General features: G+C 41.4%; 1 protein-coding gene across 4 annotated transcripts in view; it reads left to right on the top strand.

Moving 5' to 3' along the window:
• ORMDL1 (ORMDL sphingolipid biosynthesis regulator 1) overlaps positions 1-17,638 on the top strand; it is a 27,287-nt gene extending 9,649 nt beyond the window's left edge. For 3 of the 4 annotated variants that reach the window (XM_075608388.1, XM_075608390.1, XM_075608389.1), the window contains 3 exons: positions 10,534-10,714; positions 13,442-13,593; positions 15,159-17,638. In XM_075608388.1, the coding sequence (XP_075464503.1) occupies positions 10,541-10,714; positions 13,442-13,593; positions 15,159-15,294 (462 nt within the window). In that variant the 5' untranslated portion in view covers positions 10,534-10,540 and the 3' untranslated portion in view covers positions 15,295-17,638. Of the gene's footprint in view, positions 1-86; positions 172-10,533; positions 10,715-13,441; positions 13,594-15,158 lie in introns of those variants that run through there. The other variant, XM_075608392.1, reaches the window with a different exon arrangement.
• The last annotated feature ends 81 nt before the right edge of the window (positions 17,639-17,719 follow it).

Consider the following 17,719-nt stretch of genomic DNA (forward strand, 5'->3'; position numbering starts at 1 on the left):
ACCGAAACACGGACACGCTCACACACAGGTTCCCCCCGTCTGCCTAAACAAAATGCTGCCTCTAACAATTGTGTCTGACTCCTAAGGCCGTGACTACACCAAAATACGCTGAAGGCGTCGCGTGGGGCAACACTGCACGGCTCAAAAACAAATTGCTGGAATCCAGAGAAGGTAAACATTCCTCACGCAGCGCCGAACTGCAAAGTGGCAGACTGGAGAGGAGACTTGGAAATTTGTTTTCTTGAGGCGACGGCCACTTGGCGGCAGCGTGAAGATGACATCACCGGATCGTGCTGCCGCCCAGCGGCATCTGTTTATAATCATAGCCTAAGTTGTATTTTCTATTTTTGTCCACCCCGGTTAGGTAACTTTTTTTGGGGGGGGGGGGGGCAATACACAGCCCAAATTTGACAGACATTTTGCCCCTAGATTTGTAGGACTGAACATAGGTCCATGCCATCATTGGGCAGGCAAAACTACCCTCTAACAAAAGAATACCCACCCCCCAAAATTATTTTCTCCAAGTACATGCCTGAAGGAGTTCAAACACAGTAAGCATGCCTTTTCCCACACATTTCTGTCCGGTTTTGAATCTCTGTTTTAAAACAATGTAAGTTTATGAATACCAATAACTTAATATGCATCGGAATTTCTTACACCAGCTCAGTGTAATCTTGGAAATAATTTTAAACCAATGATTGCCCTACGTCTCCCGAGTTAAGTGATACTATAACTATATCAGAGGTGAACACCAATTAAAAACCAGCACAAACGTTTAGGAGCTAGGGTTTGGCCCCGGTCGGCTTGCATGTGTTTTTGTGTGTGTCACACACTAACACACACTACTCCCTCCGGCGACTAGTTCGGAATAGGACATTTGGCTGCAACCAAACCGCCACCCGGCCCTCTGCCGCCACAACAACTTACCACCGGGCACCTCGCCACTAAATTTTTTGCCACGTGTGCACCGACTCCAGCGCCATCTTTAAATGTCAGAGTCTTGCACAGCCGTTACAGCTCCGAGTCCTGTGTGACCTCGTCAATGTCCCTTGCGTCCACCACTTTGATGCGCCATCTTTGAATGACCCACGCGGGAGTTGGAGCGGTGGCCGTAAGGGATGTTGACATGGGTGCCGAGACTCGGACATTTTATACATGGGGTCGGAATGCATGCAGCAAAGTGACCGGCGGTGAGTTGGAGTGGCGGTTTAGTCATGAGCAAACGTCCTAGACCACACTAGTTACGGTCTCATTTGATCCAATGCAGCTTGAGTGAGTAATCACGGAAGGCTACCTTCTCCCTCTCCCCCGTGTTTCCCCTCTTGCGACTCCCGCTATCTCGGCGGTACGGGCTGACCTATCTGTCAGTTGTTGCAACAGTGCAACCTATCCCGCTTAAAACAATATGGTTTGCGCTGTTGATGGTCACGATGATTGACAGATCAGTCAGCACTGTGCTGCAGAGTTGGCGTTAACGAGCCCCGAGAGGAGGACCAGGGGGCAGCTTGGACACTAACAGTGCATTTAGGCTCCTGGGATTGTTCAACCCCTGACTAAAAATGTGCAAAACTATTCTCGCATAAAAATAACCACATGAAAATATACATTTGCTGACAGCTCACACCACAAGGTATTGAGACCTGGGTAACGTGTTCCCCTGAAGATATTTCTATCCGGGAATCTGTGTTGGAAACGGTGGTCTTGATATTTTTACATTAACTGCATATGTAGATATCCTTGCCAAGAGACAAACATCCCTAGCATAAAAACAAAAATAACCCCACAATAGTGTATATGTATAGTACACTAACAAGGAAGTGTCGACCATGCATAATTTGTCTTTCTCTGCAAGAATATATTTCCGGAAAATCACCTTTTCACTGCAAAGAGTAGTTGTTGCCGAAGGGGCCACATTTTCTTTGCAGAAACCTTTTTTTATACTGTGACTTCTGTGTTGTGGTGTACCCTCATAAGCCATACAGCCCTATATATCAAAAGTTGAATTTGATATGGTGTTGGACCCCTGTGAATATTTAGTCATGACAAGTTACCAATCTCATAAATATGCAAAAAAGGAATAATTTGTAAACATTGCAATGCAATATGGCTATGCCAGGGATGGAAAATTCCCAGGTGCCTACATTTTCTATGCAGGCGCCTGGCAGTGCGGACTAACCTGAGACCGGAACAAGTAGGGAAAAAAGGCAGTGCACTGCCTAGAAAAACAGGAGGAGGCTCACGGAAGCAAAAAAAAGCATTTATTTCAATAAAAGATCAGACAAAAGCACCCCATGGCTACAGCAGGTGTCCACCTACGCGTTTCGGGCTCTATGCCCTTTCTCAAGAGCACGCTCCATCATGCCTTACTAATGCAAGCGCAAGGCACGATTGGGAGAACTGATGCTGGCTGGGGGGTTACTGACTGCTCCATCAGCACTACGTTGCTTAAGTCCGACGGGGGAGCAAGGCACAGCGCTTTGGTACGATGTCCTGGCAGTTAACTTGTGGGAGGGGACCGAAGCAGCGAGAAGAAGCACAGGGTCACGTGGATGGGTAGAGAGGAGTTTGTGAGATTTACTCTGTCTGTGTTTCTCACTTGTGTGAGTGTGTTAGAGGTGGTTAGGGGGCAGGGTTGCTTAAAACGATGGCTTCTAAAAATTATATCTAGTTCCTATGTATGTTATGTTTTGGTCCACCCTGGTTGCTATGCAAATGTTGTATGAATGGGCCATATCTCACATACAAAACATTTTTTGTCTACTTTTAGAAAATATAACGATTAATAAAAAATATATATATATTTGCTTTACTTAATATTTTGACATGAAAAAAGGATGGTGGATCCTAAAGTAGCATTAGACAGTTTATTATTTTTTTTTTTTATTGTAATTAGTTGCTAAACCATAATACACCCACACACAAATTATATTTTCCCAATCACTTAAAAGATATTTTTTTTATGAATATACTCCCTAATCGGCAGCAACAGACCATTGACTTTGTAGGACAGAAGTATCTGGGTCGCTCCATAAGTGATGCAAATTATCTTAAAAAAATGTTAAGTCCACTCTAAATTAGAGAAGGAAAAACAAATGGTGAACAAAACAAAAAAGACCAAAAGTATCAAGAATATACTTGTGATGATATCTTATGACAGGCTGTAATTTACACCAAAAAAATATATATATATATATATATATATATATATATATAACTGGGACGAGACTTAGATATGATAAAATATAATTTATTCCTTGATAAAGGTGAACACATCAGATATACAAATAACAGGCAAAATATAGACACTTACTTTAAGATTAGGACAAGAAAGCCACCAGGATACAGAATGGGCCATTTCTTCCATATTTCAGCTAACATCACAGCAAGACAGGCTGGTCATGAAGACACATGCAGGACATTCAGACATGAAGCCATTTGCATGAAGACACTGAGTAAGGGGTGACTCTGACTTATATATCATTTTAACCCTTCTCTACACTCACGGCGCCGAGCCGTCTAGCAAAAGTCCTTTTGAAGCTCTTTGAAGCTGATTTTGGACTTGCAAAATATCACACTTAAAAACCAAACAGTTCCTGGTTCCTGCCTCCAACATAAACAATTAGGCACTTTAGCCTTTGATCACCAGGCTATGTAAATTCTAGCAAGATGTTCTGCTTGCCTATTACCATAATAGAGGGAGTTTGCAGTTTTCACAATAGATTAAAAATCCCATATACCCTGTAAATAACTTCATAACTTCAGTTCAGTAATACTTACGGGCACGCGAGACATACCAATACACTCCGTCACATCTGACGCTCCCAACGAGACAGAATATTATCGTGTAATATTAAAATTAAGAGAGATATTAATACCTGGCTCTTAGTATCTGCTAGATATCAAGTGTTTAGAATCACCAGTTGGGGCTAAGTCCCACGAATACACCTATGTAACTCTTAGCACGTTCAGCCAAGGACATCTCATAATAATCTTATATTTAATAAGGTCACCCATTCTTTAGCCCCACTCCTAAATCAGAGGCGTTTGGGCCAGTCTACCACATGGCAGGATGCTATGGTTTGTAAGTGTGAGTTATAACGCTCACAATCCACTCCAGCTTCCTGCAAACAGGTAGCCTTTGATCAGGGGCTGCTTCCTACCCATTTGGTTGCGCTCCTGACCATTTGCATTTAGTAGGCAGGCATCTTTGAGGGTAATTTAAACAAAGGTCTATAATCACTGTTTTAACCTTAACCCTTTCCCTCCCGCAGCAACCCTAGTGTATGTGTGGGTGCAAACAGATGGGAAACACAATACAGTTACACAAGGGAATAAGCATTTTTATATTGGAGCGAGGTAAAAACACATTACTGGACCTCAGCCCAGTTAACCTCTTGCTCCCCAGGTGAGGGTAGAGGGTGGCCAATTGGGGTGTAACCCCTTTAATCCCGGGCCAAATCCTCACGACCATCACAATACTGGCCACAGACTTTTGCTGCTGCTCAACTGGGAAAGGATCTTCCCTGGATCCTCATATGGTAGGTAGAAATGGACTTTGCCCAGCCCAGAGAACAAGCAGGATTACGCAGTGTTTACAACACAATGAAGTGATTTCCTAAAGTAATGAATACGCCACTCCGCTTAGGATTCGTAGATTACAATAAAGCATTTGATTCTGCTTACACCTCAACGGTCCTAGATGCATTACAAAGACAGTGTGGAAGTGTACATTTGATATTTTAAAGAACACTTACTAAAATGCCACATCAATCATTCGATTACATGAAGATACGAGCCACATCAGGATCTGCAAGGGAGTTGTGGCAGGGAGACACCGTGTCACCAAAGCTCTTCACTTGAATTGTTTAAGGCATTCTATTGGGAAGAAAAAAGAATCCAAATCAATAGTGAATATTTGAATAGCCTACGATTTGCAGATTATGCTATTTTCGCCACAAGTCCAAAAGATCTCCCCCAACAAATTGGAGAACTAGCCGAAGCAAGTTAGAATGTGACCTCCATATGAATCTCGGGCCAGATCAAATTGATCAACAAATGTCAAGTCAGCAAAGATCGAAATGAATGGAATGGAACTAGAAGAGGTCGAAGACTGTCTAACTTGGCTGCCAACCATGGATGGGAACCTTTTGTATGAAATCAAGAGGAGAATCAAGATGGGATGGAGCGTGTTTGCGGGGGAAAAAAGACAATATTTCAAGGGAACCTGCTTCTGTTAATCAAGAGGAAAGTTTTCGACCAGTATATTCTGCCCATGCTCACATGTGAAAGTTGACCCCCCCCCCCCTCCCAAGCTAATTCAAAAACTTCATACTGAGATGTATGCAGGGTATTCCCTGAGATTGTTTTCAAAACAATCTTCAGTATTCTTTTTCCTAACAAAAATCTGTGACTTCACAATGGTGACGAAATTAAAATGTCAGTGGGCCGGACATATCCCAAGAAGAAATGCCCATCGTTGGCCAAAGATAATACTCGACTGTATTTCAAGAGCGATTTAAAAGATGAAGACTACGACCAAAAGTAAGGTGGGAGGATGAAATAAGAGAATTTTTGGAGCAACGTGTAGAGTGGCTTGTAACCGCAGTATGTGGAAGATCCCTGGGGGGTCTTTTATCCAGCAGTGGATCAACAAGGTCGAATGATATGGATATCTATATGAAAGTGAGTTCAAAAACACTTCAGATGGTGTAATAAGGTGTTATTAAATAATTTTAGAATTAAAATAAAAAATGCAGACTCGCAATGTGATAACTTCACATCAGGATATCGATTTTGTGTGTGTGTGTGTGTGTGTTCCTGACGATCGCGTCGTCTTTAGTTTTACTTGCATATAATCCACCACTGACCTCTCTCATATCCTACAGCAGGGGTGCGCAAACTGGGGGGCGTGGGATTTTCTGGGGGGGGGGGGGTACACGCAGCACTTCCCAAAATAATTTTAATTAAATGCCGGGGGAGGCGCACGGCCTCCGTAAATTCTCTTACCTTGTCTCAGATGGCTTCGGGCAACACTGCGTCACATGACCCCCACTGTGTCTTGGAGGCAAGGTGAGAGGGGGAGCAGATGGGGGAGGGGGCAGGGGAAAAAGTTTGCGCACTTCTGTCCTGTCCTACCGGAATAAAATCTGTGGCACGCTTTATTGCCATTGTATATTTATCTCCTCAAAAGTGTGTGTCAACCATACTAATAGTGGCAACCTCTAATTTATGAGGTTGGCTGTTTATGCTTATTTTTCTGCAATCGTTTTATAAATGGTTTGCTCTGTATAACTGAATATTTTGTACACTGAGAAGATATTTTCTCCACATGCTTGCTCTATCACTATTGTATGTACTAGCTCCGGGCATTTTATTTCACCACACTATATGACCTTTATAACAATACAATGTCTGGCTTCTTTTTAGCTTCTGTCACCATTTGGAGACCTATATTGCTAAACATTAGGCTAGTCCACTTGTTTACTGGGTTAGAATGAAATCAGAGGAGTGAACTGCTTTGTATCGTGTGTGAGTGACTAGCAAATATTATCTGTGGCTAAACTGCATCAATAAAGTAAACATATTACTATACAAATATTTATTTTTCAATATTATACTCCAGTTGGTTAGCACTGTGTGTATATACAGGTAGTCCTCGTTATCCAACATTTCACTTTACAACGAATGGCATATCCAACGCTTTACAATGTAACCCTAAGGGCCGTTTTTCGACGCCGCAATGCGTTATCCAACGCTCACCGCCACTGATTAACATTGGACTCACTTAACAGTTTCACTATCCAACGCTACTTCCAGAACAGGTTCCGTTGGATAACCGAGGACTGCCTGTATATATGTGTGGAACACAGTATGCTAGATGATAATGGTGAAAGGCAGGGTTGCAGACCTGTCTAAGACATGTCAATGTGCTCACAAGTGATCTTTCATTTCTTGTTGCCTTTTTCACCCACCATAACTTGTAGTGTGTGTGTGTGTGTGTGTGTGTGTGTGTGTGTGTGTGTCTATATACATACATACATACATACATACATACATATATATATATACACATACATACATACATGTAGAGGTATCAGTACCGTGTTAGTCGAGCTTCAATAATCAAAAAATAAATAGATGATACCGTTCTGTGGCTAACTAAATGCTTTTATTTGTGCGAGCTTTCGAGATACACTGATCTCTTCTTCTGGCGATGTTACAATGAAGCAAGCAAAAGCTATACTTAAAAACAGTGTCTCTTGGAATGTTATCTGTTCTAGTCCTTCCCCCGATATATATGTAATTCGACAAACCTATACATTTGCACGCCCCGGGCGAGTGGATTTAACATCGTGGCGAGCTCCTATTGGCCCAAGCAGCACACGTGTGGTACTAAGTGGCGAGTAGATTATTTTTTTTTTTTTTTTGGTTCGGCGTGTAGATTTTTAGATGATTTTTCGACCACTGTATTTATGTGTCTGTGTCTCTCTCTCTCTCTGTGTGTGTATATATATATATACTTGCTTCATTCATTCATTGTAACATCGCTGGAAGAAGAGATCAGTGTATCTCGAAAGCTCGCACAAATAAAAGCATTTCGTTAGCCACAGAACGGTATCATCTATTTATTTTTTGATTATTGAAGCTCGGCTAACACGGTACTGATATATATATGTATGTATGTATGTATGTATGTATCATACATACATACATACATCTCTCTCATACATACATACATCTCTCTCATACATACATACATACATCTCTCTCATACATACATACATACATACATACATACATACATACATACATCTCTCTCATACATACATACATACATACATACATACATCTCTCACACATACATACATACATACATCTCTCTCATACATACATACATCTCTCTCATACACATATATATATAATATATATATATCTATAGATATAGATATATATAGATATAGATATATATATATAGATATATATATAGATATACACACACTATAGATAGCTGTGTGTATACAGGCATACTTCGCATTAACGTACGCAATGGGACCGGAGCATGTATGTAAAGCGAAAATGTACTTAAAGTGAAGCACTACCTTTTTTTTTCACTTATTGATGACTGTACTGTACCTCAATCGTCATATACATGTATAACTGATGTAAATAACACATTTGTAACAGGCTCTATAGTCTCCCCGCTTGCCCACAGCTTCGGTACAGGTAGGGAGCCGGTATGGCTGTTCAGGACGTGCTGACATGCGCGTGCTGTCGTTTGCCTATTTGGCATTATGGCCTTACTCGCGAGTGTACTTAAACTGAGTGTCCTTAAACCGGGGTATGCCTGTATAGTCTCATCATGGTTCTGCCATGCATTGTAGGACTCATTCAAATGTGGCATGGCAACCGTCCCTTTGCTAGTAAGGAAGTGACAAGTTGTGTATGAGCGCTGTTTTTTTTCATTCATGCAGCAGAACCTCGTGTTTCTATATTTTAACCCTATGAATTTGAGTTAAAATGTGATGCATCCATTTGTGGTAATTGTTTTTGAATGATGAGTTTCATATAGTACTTTGCTCTAGGGGAACATATAGATTAGCTGAGGTTTAATGTCACAAGAACAGACCTTTTTCATTACTGTTTGGTCAATGAAACATTGCAATGAGTTGTTGGCCACCAAGGCAGGTCAAGTGTTAACCAGAACTCCTCCCTACTGCCATTTGGTTCATTAGAATCAGTAGCCACTCCGTATTCATCGTTTACCTGATACCACACATTAACAGGGGCTGCCATATTGATCTTGAAGCTAAAATGGCCAGCTATATTGTGACCTCATCCCTGACCTCATAACACGTGTAACTAAATAATGCCATGTAGTCAGGACCCACATTTAACCGTTGTGAAGATGCTGGAAGCTATTTAAAGCTCAATACAATTGCTTTGTAGCTTGGCAAATTCCTATCTGAGCTCTGTTTTAGGTCAAGGCTGTAGCTTTTACATGCTACTCGGGTGTCCGTATGAGTCTCCACACATACCATTTTGTGAGAATTGCTTTTAAGGATCAGGTACTTGGCTCTGTACAGTATTTGTCTGAATCCCTTTCCAGCTATTGAATATTTGGCTGCATATTTAATGGTAAGTCTTGTAGGAAACACATATCCCTTAATCTTCTTTAAAGCCGCACTCCAGGTTGCATTTCTTTCTTTTTGTTTTTTTATCTTATAGGTTTGAAGCAGGAGGACTCGAGTTGAACTCCCATTCATTTCAGCTTCCAGAGATGCTTACCTCCATAGGTGCTGCTGGTATCTCTGCGAAGTTTAAATGTTCTGCGTCATGTGGCCAATAGGAAGCTGCAACAGATAACGTCACGGCCTCCTATTGGCTGGCGGGTCATTTAAACGCCACCATTATGTTACACATACTGTTCAGTGTAACACCAGTTCACTGGCTGCAGAGATACCAGCACCCCTACGAAGGGAAGTATCTCTGGAAGCAAGGGGTCCCGGGCCTGAAACTAATGGGATTCAGCTCCGAAGACCCCGTGCTTCAATCCTATAATGCAAAAAACACACAAGCAATGCAACCTGGATTGCTGCTTCAAAGAGTGGAATTCAAATATAAAATGTATATGTATACTTGTAATGTACTATATGCGCCTTTTTTTGTCCTTTTTTTTTTTTTTTTTTTTTTTTTTTTTTAAGGCACATGGTAAGGATTTTGACTTTGCTACTTAACCCTGAAACAAATCACATTACAGAGAAGCTGCAGTGTATTGGGATTTCACACTGTTGAACTGTTCTCAAAACCATTTTTTTTTTTTTTTCCCTACATTGTAAAACACTGATTTTAAGGAAAAGTGATGACAGACAATTTTTATTGTTCGGTTTCAGTAAAAACATACAGCAGTCATAGAAGTGCCTTCATAAAAAGAGCGGTACTGTGTTAGATATCCTGACATTCCATGTGGCAAATCTATCTGCAACTCGTTCCTGGTTTTGTCCAATATTCTGCATTTGAAAGCAGAAATGTACAGTACTTTTCATAACCAAATCATTGTTCCTAAAAAAAAAAAGGGATGGTAAGTTTGTAAACTGTACTCTGCATTTACGTAGATTTGTTACAGGTTGTTCTTTTTAATGTGTCAACATAAGAATTCGTCATGCAATTGTAGGGTCAGAAACAAGTTATTGTGACTACAACCCTCCAGAGTACAATCATCATGATGATGAATACCTCTGAGAACATTCACGTCTGACAGGTCTCATAACTGGCCTTTCTCCATATTCATACATCAGACCGTGTTCCACTGCAGCCAGGTGTTGTGGGTAATGACATGCAAATGAGCACTCCTAGCTCAACGCTTTTTGGTTCTCCTCCACTTTAACGAGGCTCCCTTTAAGTTTATGCCTACGGTTTTACACTGCATTTAAGGCAAAGCTCAGGTCAATCCGGCGATTGTAAGATGCCTCTGACATTGAGATGGAGACATGTAGAATATTGGGTAACTGTACGTTTCTGCTGTCTCTCCCTCAGGGTAAAGATGAACGTAGGTGTAGCACACAGCGAGGTAAACCCCAACACCCGGGTTATGAACAGCCGTGGAATGTGGCTGACATACGCCCTGGGAGTCGGAATGCTTCACATTGTCCTGCTTAGCATTCCTTTCTTCAGCGTCCCTGTCGCGTGGACTCTGACCAATGTCATTCACAACTTGGTAAGTACCAGTGGTGGCTTTTTAAAGGTGCAGTCCCAGTGAGGACTAAATTGAATGAATAACAGGGGGCAAAAGGATTAATAATGAGAGCCGTAACTCTTCCTTATAGTGTTTTTTTTTATTTTTGGGAAGAATGTGTTCCTGAAAACGTGTGGACAACCATAAATCTGCGCTTACCTTCTCAATGCACTGCAGCAAAAATAGGATTCCAGTGAATGGGCCCTATCGCTGAGCCCTGTTTAGTAAATATAGCCATTGCACAAGCAGTTTTTACATTGCCTTCATTTTCCACATTGTAGAAAAAGCAATCTTGGGTTTGAAGAAAAATAAATTAATCAGACTGTTTTTTCTTTTCTTTATATAAAAATGTGCATTTCCATAAACTATTGCTTACATATGGCAAGACATTCTGACTGGTATTCCGCTGCCAATGAAATATGTCAATGGAAATTCGTGAATCATATTTTTCCTCTTATGGTAATGATTTTGACCTAAACGTCTAATTTGACAGAACTAGTGCTTTGCAGATCCTCCTTCAGTTTCCTTGTTCAGACTTGATCTCTTACTCCGAAAATAGAATGAGGAAATCTCTTGTACAGAATGTTGTCCTAATGACCTTTTACATATTCATATTTCTACACCGCTACATATAGCTCATCCGCAAGGAAGTTAAAGCATTTGGAAACATAGCTAGAGGAGTAAGCACAGTGGTTAGAACGCTGACTTTGTAGCAGGTGAACGTGGTTCAAATTCCAGTGTCGACTCTGTGACCTTGAGCATGTTCCATTTGGCGTCTAAGGAACAGAAGATAAAATCACAGATCTTCAACACACTCTTTGTGCCCGTGAAAATTCTATGTACAGGGCTACTTAACACAGCTAGTGCGAGGGGAGGGGAGGAGAGAGCGACAGACGAGCATTTTAAGTGAAACTTCTTTGTCTTTTGTCACAGAAATTGTATTTGTGATGTTTTTAATTAAAAATCAAAACACGATTTCAGTGACAACGCAAAGAAGTTTGACTTGGGCCTTGTCCCCACTGTTTGCGGATGCACGTGGCGTGAACAGGAGACGGCCCTCCTATGGGGCCAGCTTCAGTCAGTGCGTGCACGCACATGACCAAGCGCTAGTGGCGCAACCAGATTTTGGAAAGTCAAGATATTTGACTTTTGGCGACGCGGTTCAGCCAATGAGGGCGAAGCAGTCGCATGATGTCATGGCCGCGCCCCGCTACGCCTGATCTGAAGTCCTTCAGATCACTGGGGTGGAGGGCGCAAGTGCCACCAGGCGCTATGTCATGCGCACAACGGCCTCACTGGGGCTTTAGCCTTAGAACGTGCGTGCTCGGCACACCCCGTTTAGCTATTTGCACTTCTATATTTATAGTAACTGTGAAGTGTGTGGGTGGTCGCGTCTCGTTGAGGTTGCTGCTGCTTACAAGCTCCTGAGCCGGCAGGCAGTACTGCGCATGCGTACCGAGCCAACGGGCGGTGCTGCGCATGCGCGCCGAGGCCTCACTTGCCTACAGCGGCACGCGCCGACTGCCTTTTTTGCCCACAGTGACGTCACTTCCTGTTTCTTTACTTCTGTCACCATGAAGGTAATTTGCTCCAGCGAAATTTTTGTAATGGTAGATGCCAGCAAAGAAGTTTCACTTCAGATCTTGTTTGTCCTAGTTAGTGTTGTCAGGGAACTGATCAGTGCTGTGTGATTGCTACACCAGAGATTCTGTGGCCCTGGGGACATTTCTTGGCACATCATTGCTCCCCAGAATGATTTTCAAAGCTTACATATGAAAAATAAATTAAAAACACATCCTCCACCTCCCCCACAGAATATATATTACTGCATTTGTTAGAGGATCATAAGAGGTAAGAAGGTCGCACGGATTCCAGATTTGCAGGAATTGCAAAAATAAGTGTGAAAACAATATCTATCATTATACGCGCACATACACTCATTACCTGTATGCACGTGTGATTCTATAAAACATTTTACATGCATGCACCTACTTGATTTCCTTTTCCCAAAGCCCTGTTCATTCATTTTGTGTCAATGGGACGCAACAGGTTTCACAGAGTAGGTGGCCTAACCTTGCATATATGTCAAAGGTCTTGCTGTTGACACTATTTCTGAGCAATAGGAATGCCCATTGAGATTGCCAGTTGAGTGAAGGAGTTTAGCCAGGTCACACCTGCTCTATCTTTAATCTTAGGAATGTGTATACATATTAGGCTGCGCTTATAGTGCCAGCGACGTGACGTCGCGGCAAAACAAATGCATTGCCCCGTCGCGTGCGCTTATAGTAAGCGTGACGGATTGGAAGTCATCTCTATTTGATTTTCCAGCGACCGTCGCGTTGCTGGCACTATAAGCGTAGCCTTACACACACAAACAGAGTTGTTGCCAATGCTATTGCACCCAATGCTGCGTTATACCTGCCGGGATATTTGATGCAGCTCCATTGAAAAACATGGTGGTGACCTCCCCTCTTTCTCCTCCCCTGCTTCCCCTCCCCCCCCCAATTTCCTTAACACGCAGAAATTCTGCAACACTGACGTGTTAATGGGTGCAAGAATGCCTGTTATATGTACTGTGCATTCTGTGTTTTATGTTTAATACTGCCATTTTTCAGAGGCTGCAATATAGTAAGATTTCTTACTATTGACTTGTTTATCGGACGTTTCGAAGCCTTGCTTTATATAACATGCTATTTTCCTACTCTCCAGGGAATGTATGTGTTTCTGCATGCAGTAAAGGGTACTCCGTTTGAGACCCCAGACCAGGGAAAAGCCAGACTGCTGACACATTGGGAGCAGCTAGATTATGGAGTTCAGTTCACTTCATCACGAAAATTCTTCACAATCTCTCCTATTATTCTGTAAGTCACTTTTCTGCAAAATGTGTGTGTTCCTGTAGTGGCAAATAACCTTCACACATGAAGTACAGTCTCACAACATACATTTTTACTTCTGGTGCAAATTCATGCAAGATGTGTTTTATTTTAAAAAAAACACAAATTTAATTAATCACTTCTGTAGTATTGGATTACAATTTTTTTATTTTATTTTTTAATTCAACTCTTAATGCTGCACAGCTACGATATATTCTTGTATTACTACGGTAACATTATCTATTGTTACAGTATACAGCTCAAACCGCTGGGAATATTGGCAACAAATAATTACAGAGGGAAAAAAGAAGAAAAAATAGGGGCACAAATGATGAAATAAACTTTATAACGCATATATAAATTCAATAAAAGGGCAATAACACTACACAATCATTGTTCACTCACACAAAAAAGGGAGTATATTCGACTGTAAGAAACTCAGATCTCTCTCCTCCTGCAATCACTGTCAGCTGAACTCTAATTGTTGTGGGACTGTATTTCCTGGGTGACCGCCAGACTTTCTTGTGGTCTATTGGTTGAAGTGCTTAGCCGCTTGGAGGTTGCAGACCCCTGCTTGCTGGCAGCGGTCGCAGCTCTGCTCCACGGCTGCCTCTTACTTCCAACCGGTGTTTTTAGTGTCCTTGGTCTTGCTCTCGATCTGGTTGGCAGTAACTTTGGACCAGATAGATATATTCGCTATAATCCTTACAATGACAAGTATCCAGGAGTTTACAATGCACTGTTTTAAATGAAAGGAAAAACTTGTTCTTTAAGTAATAATCCCCTCAGAACAGGCCAATAATGTCCTGGCTGGAAGAGTTGAAGGCCCGAGGCGCAGCCAAGGGACTTTAACCAAGCATGGGCGTTATTGACAGTAATGCCCTGTTCTGAGGGGATTATTACTATTATAGGCTAAATGTAGGTTTATTTTTTAATTAATAAAAAAGATACACTTTTTTTGTAGTCATTGATTTTTATAAGCATGATTGCCTACATTCTTATGCTTTTACTGCAAGTTTATTCAAATGAAATTTTACATACACAGCTCTATCTCCTATCTATCTATGTGTGTGTGTGTGTGTGTGTGTGTGTACACACACACACACTGCAGCCCCCCTCTATACTCACAAAACACACACTGCAATCCCTCCCCCCTAATATATACACACACGCTGCAGTCTGTCCGTCCCCCCGTGCCCCCCTACACACTGGAGCCCTCCTCTACCCTCTACACACACCACACACTGCGGCCACCCTCTGCACCCACAAAACACATTACAGACACACACCAACAAAACAGACTTCTGTCCCCCACACTCTGCAGACACACACAAAACACTCTGCACCCCTCCTCCACCCACAAAACACACTGCAGACACACACAAACCAACAAAACAGACTGCCACCTCTACATCCACAACACACACCAGAAGCCCCCCTCTACACCCACTGCAGCAACACACACACTGCAGCAACACACACACCAAATATTCTATTTCGAATGCATCAAAATGCATCTTTGTCATTGTTGTGTTTTACCTCTGTCCCAACAGATACTTCCTGACCAGCTTCTACACAAAGTATGACCCAACGCACTTCTTCATAAACACAGCTTCCCTTCTCAGCGTCCTTATTCCCAAGCTACCACAGCTGCATGGAGTACGAATCTTCGGCATCAATAAATACTGACCAGGAAATTTGGGAACCCACGTGTTTATCGAGCGCGCACATCCTTGGTTCTGGCTTTTTCTATTCTGATGGAATGGGTAGCCTGCTATGGAGTTTCCCCAGTTTATACAGTAAAAGATCTAGCTGCTCCTTTTTGTAAGCTGTTGGAATTCACACAGACTTTGATAAGAAGGTGCCTCTGAATATTTAATAAGGGTAGCGGTTCTTGAGCGAGGCTTTACCTTCATAAGCTGGGCGGGCCCAGCTGTGACACGGAGTTTGCCGTGCCTAAATCAGACTGACACAAGTATGTTACAAAGAAGGTATAAACGGCTCCGCAAAACGAATGGGCAAATCGTACACACACAAAAAGAAATGTCGTTTTTTTTTTTTCCTATCAAGCATGGCAATTCTATATGTAACATACAACAGCATTCACTAGCTAGCATAGCGTTGTGCTGCATGCTGTGTTGATTATGAAATGCCCTAATTTTTGTTATTGTATCTTTTGCTAGTTTCATTGTTTTAAGTAGGCGTCTGTTGTACGGTTGTACATTTTTCGTTTTTTTGCCTAGAAGCTTCATGTGACAAAATTGTACTTTCATTAGTCATCAGATCACAAAGATCAACATTAGTGATTTTTTTTTTTAGAACTGCTTATAAACATTTGATGATTTTGCTGGTAGGCTTTAATTTCAAGTAGTTTTGCTTGTACTTTTTGTTTTTGCATTTATCATTTTGTTGACTCGTTTAACAATAGTTCTAAGCAACTTTTGAGCAATTGCGCACGCTTAATATCTTGTTTTAAAGAGAATGTAAGAGAAACACTGTTATTATTTTAGTAACAGATTGGTAGTTCCTAGGCTAGCTTGGAGCCTTGTAGGATCGCTATAGGGAGACGAGAGATCAACGGCCCTTTGGATATGGTCGGTAGGTAGTAGAATACGCTGACAGCCAAGGTACGGAAGAAGGACCTATACTGGTCGTTGCATGCAGAAGAGCAATGTTTTTTTGGATTCGTTTAGTAGAAGAGTGTCCATCTTCCACTCTCCATTCAATCCGCTTCACATTTGTTGATGCAAGACTTTGTAGCCATTCATATAAGGTGACTGTACCACAAAACGGGATGGAGTGAGTGTTTTTTTGTTTTTGTTTTTTTTACAGCAGCTATGGATTACTATCAAGTTTTGTATGTGGGGCTCCATGCAACCTAACATGCAACAGTTACCTTAAATTACAAGATGAAATCTCCTCCAGTCACGTTATAAAGAAATTAGAGTTGCTGTGGAAAATATAAAATGGTTTGTCAAAGGAGCAGATTCACTTGCTCGACCCTACACACAGTTTAATTAACCGTTTTTATATTTCATTGTGAAAATGATCAACTATTTATTTTTATTTTCCTGCAGGGCAGGTATGAAGCTTTTCAGCTTTATAATACGGCCCTGTTTAGAGCAAAACTAATCAAGCAGTACTTCTGCCCCAAATTCTTATTTTTTAACCTTGCCTTTAACTGGAGGTCTCTCTGAGCTAATCCGTGGTCTCCCAGGTCCTGAGATCTGTAGTGGGTATTTTTTGTTTTAAATGTAGGGTTTGGCACATAAAAAAAAAAAAAAAAAATATGGCCATGGATCATGAATAGAAAGTCACAATGTCATCTTCCGATGATTTAGCAATTTTCTATTGGCCGTCCGAGCAAGCGCGAACCCCATGCCTGTGTCCACCGGGTAAGTATTTTTGGTTTGTGGTCAAACGTACTTGTATCTTGGGAGATGGGGGAGTTGCCGGAGGTCAGGACGCCACGGATTGACTAAGAGCCGACACCCGGCTTCAGGTAATTAAAATATTTATGCCCCGAAAATATAATCAAGCAGCGGGGACTGCTGATTTTTTACCTCCTTGAACCCAGAGAACACAGCAGAGGTACGTGGGTGCGCTATGCCAGAGTTTTTATTGGCTGCAACTCTATTTATATTGCGAAGTGGGACTGCACTTTTACAGGGTTGCATCATCAAAAATTATTTTGGGAGTGCTATCCTAAATGAGTCGTAGGAAGGTTTATACATTGCGTTTCAAAAAAGTGAACCATCTACGCCACAATGTTTTTGTCATATTTTTTTTTTTTTTCCCCCAAAACATTTTAATAACATTTGAGTTTTCTTTAGGGAAAAAAAATTGAAAACGCAGTTTATATTTAGTATAAAATTATTGTTGAAAAATTAATATTTGCACAAAAATTGGACATCATGTTTTCGATTATCACTGTTGTAAACGTGGAACAGCTTTTTTGTTTATTTGTTTTTTATTCTATTTTCCCCTCCCAGTGGCTTTTCAGTTTACAGAATAAAAAAAAAATTTGCCCTGATTCTTGATGTGCGTTATTTTAACATATACTGCACATATATGCTGTCCCTGGCAATGAGAAATATTGGTATAGTTATAAAGT

The sequence above is a fragment of the Ascaphus truei genome, chromosome 7 (genome assembly GCF_040206685.1).
Source record: "Ascaphus truei isolate aAscTru1 chromosome 7, aAscTru1.hap1, whole genome shotgun sequence".
NCBI lineage: Eukaryota > Metazoa > Chordata > Amphibia > Anura > Ascaphidae > Ascaphus > Ascaphus truei.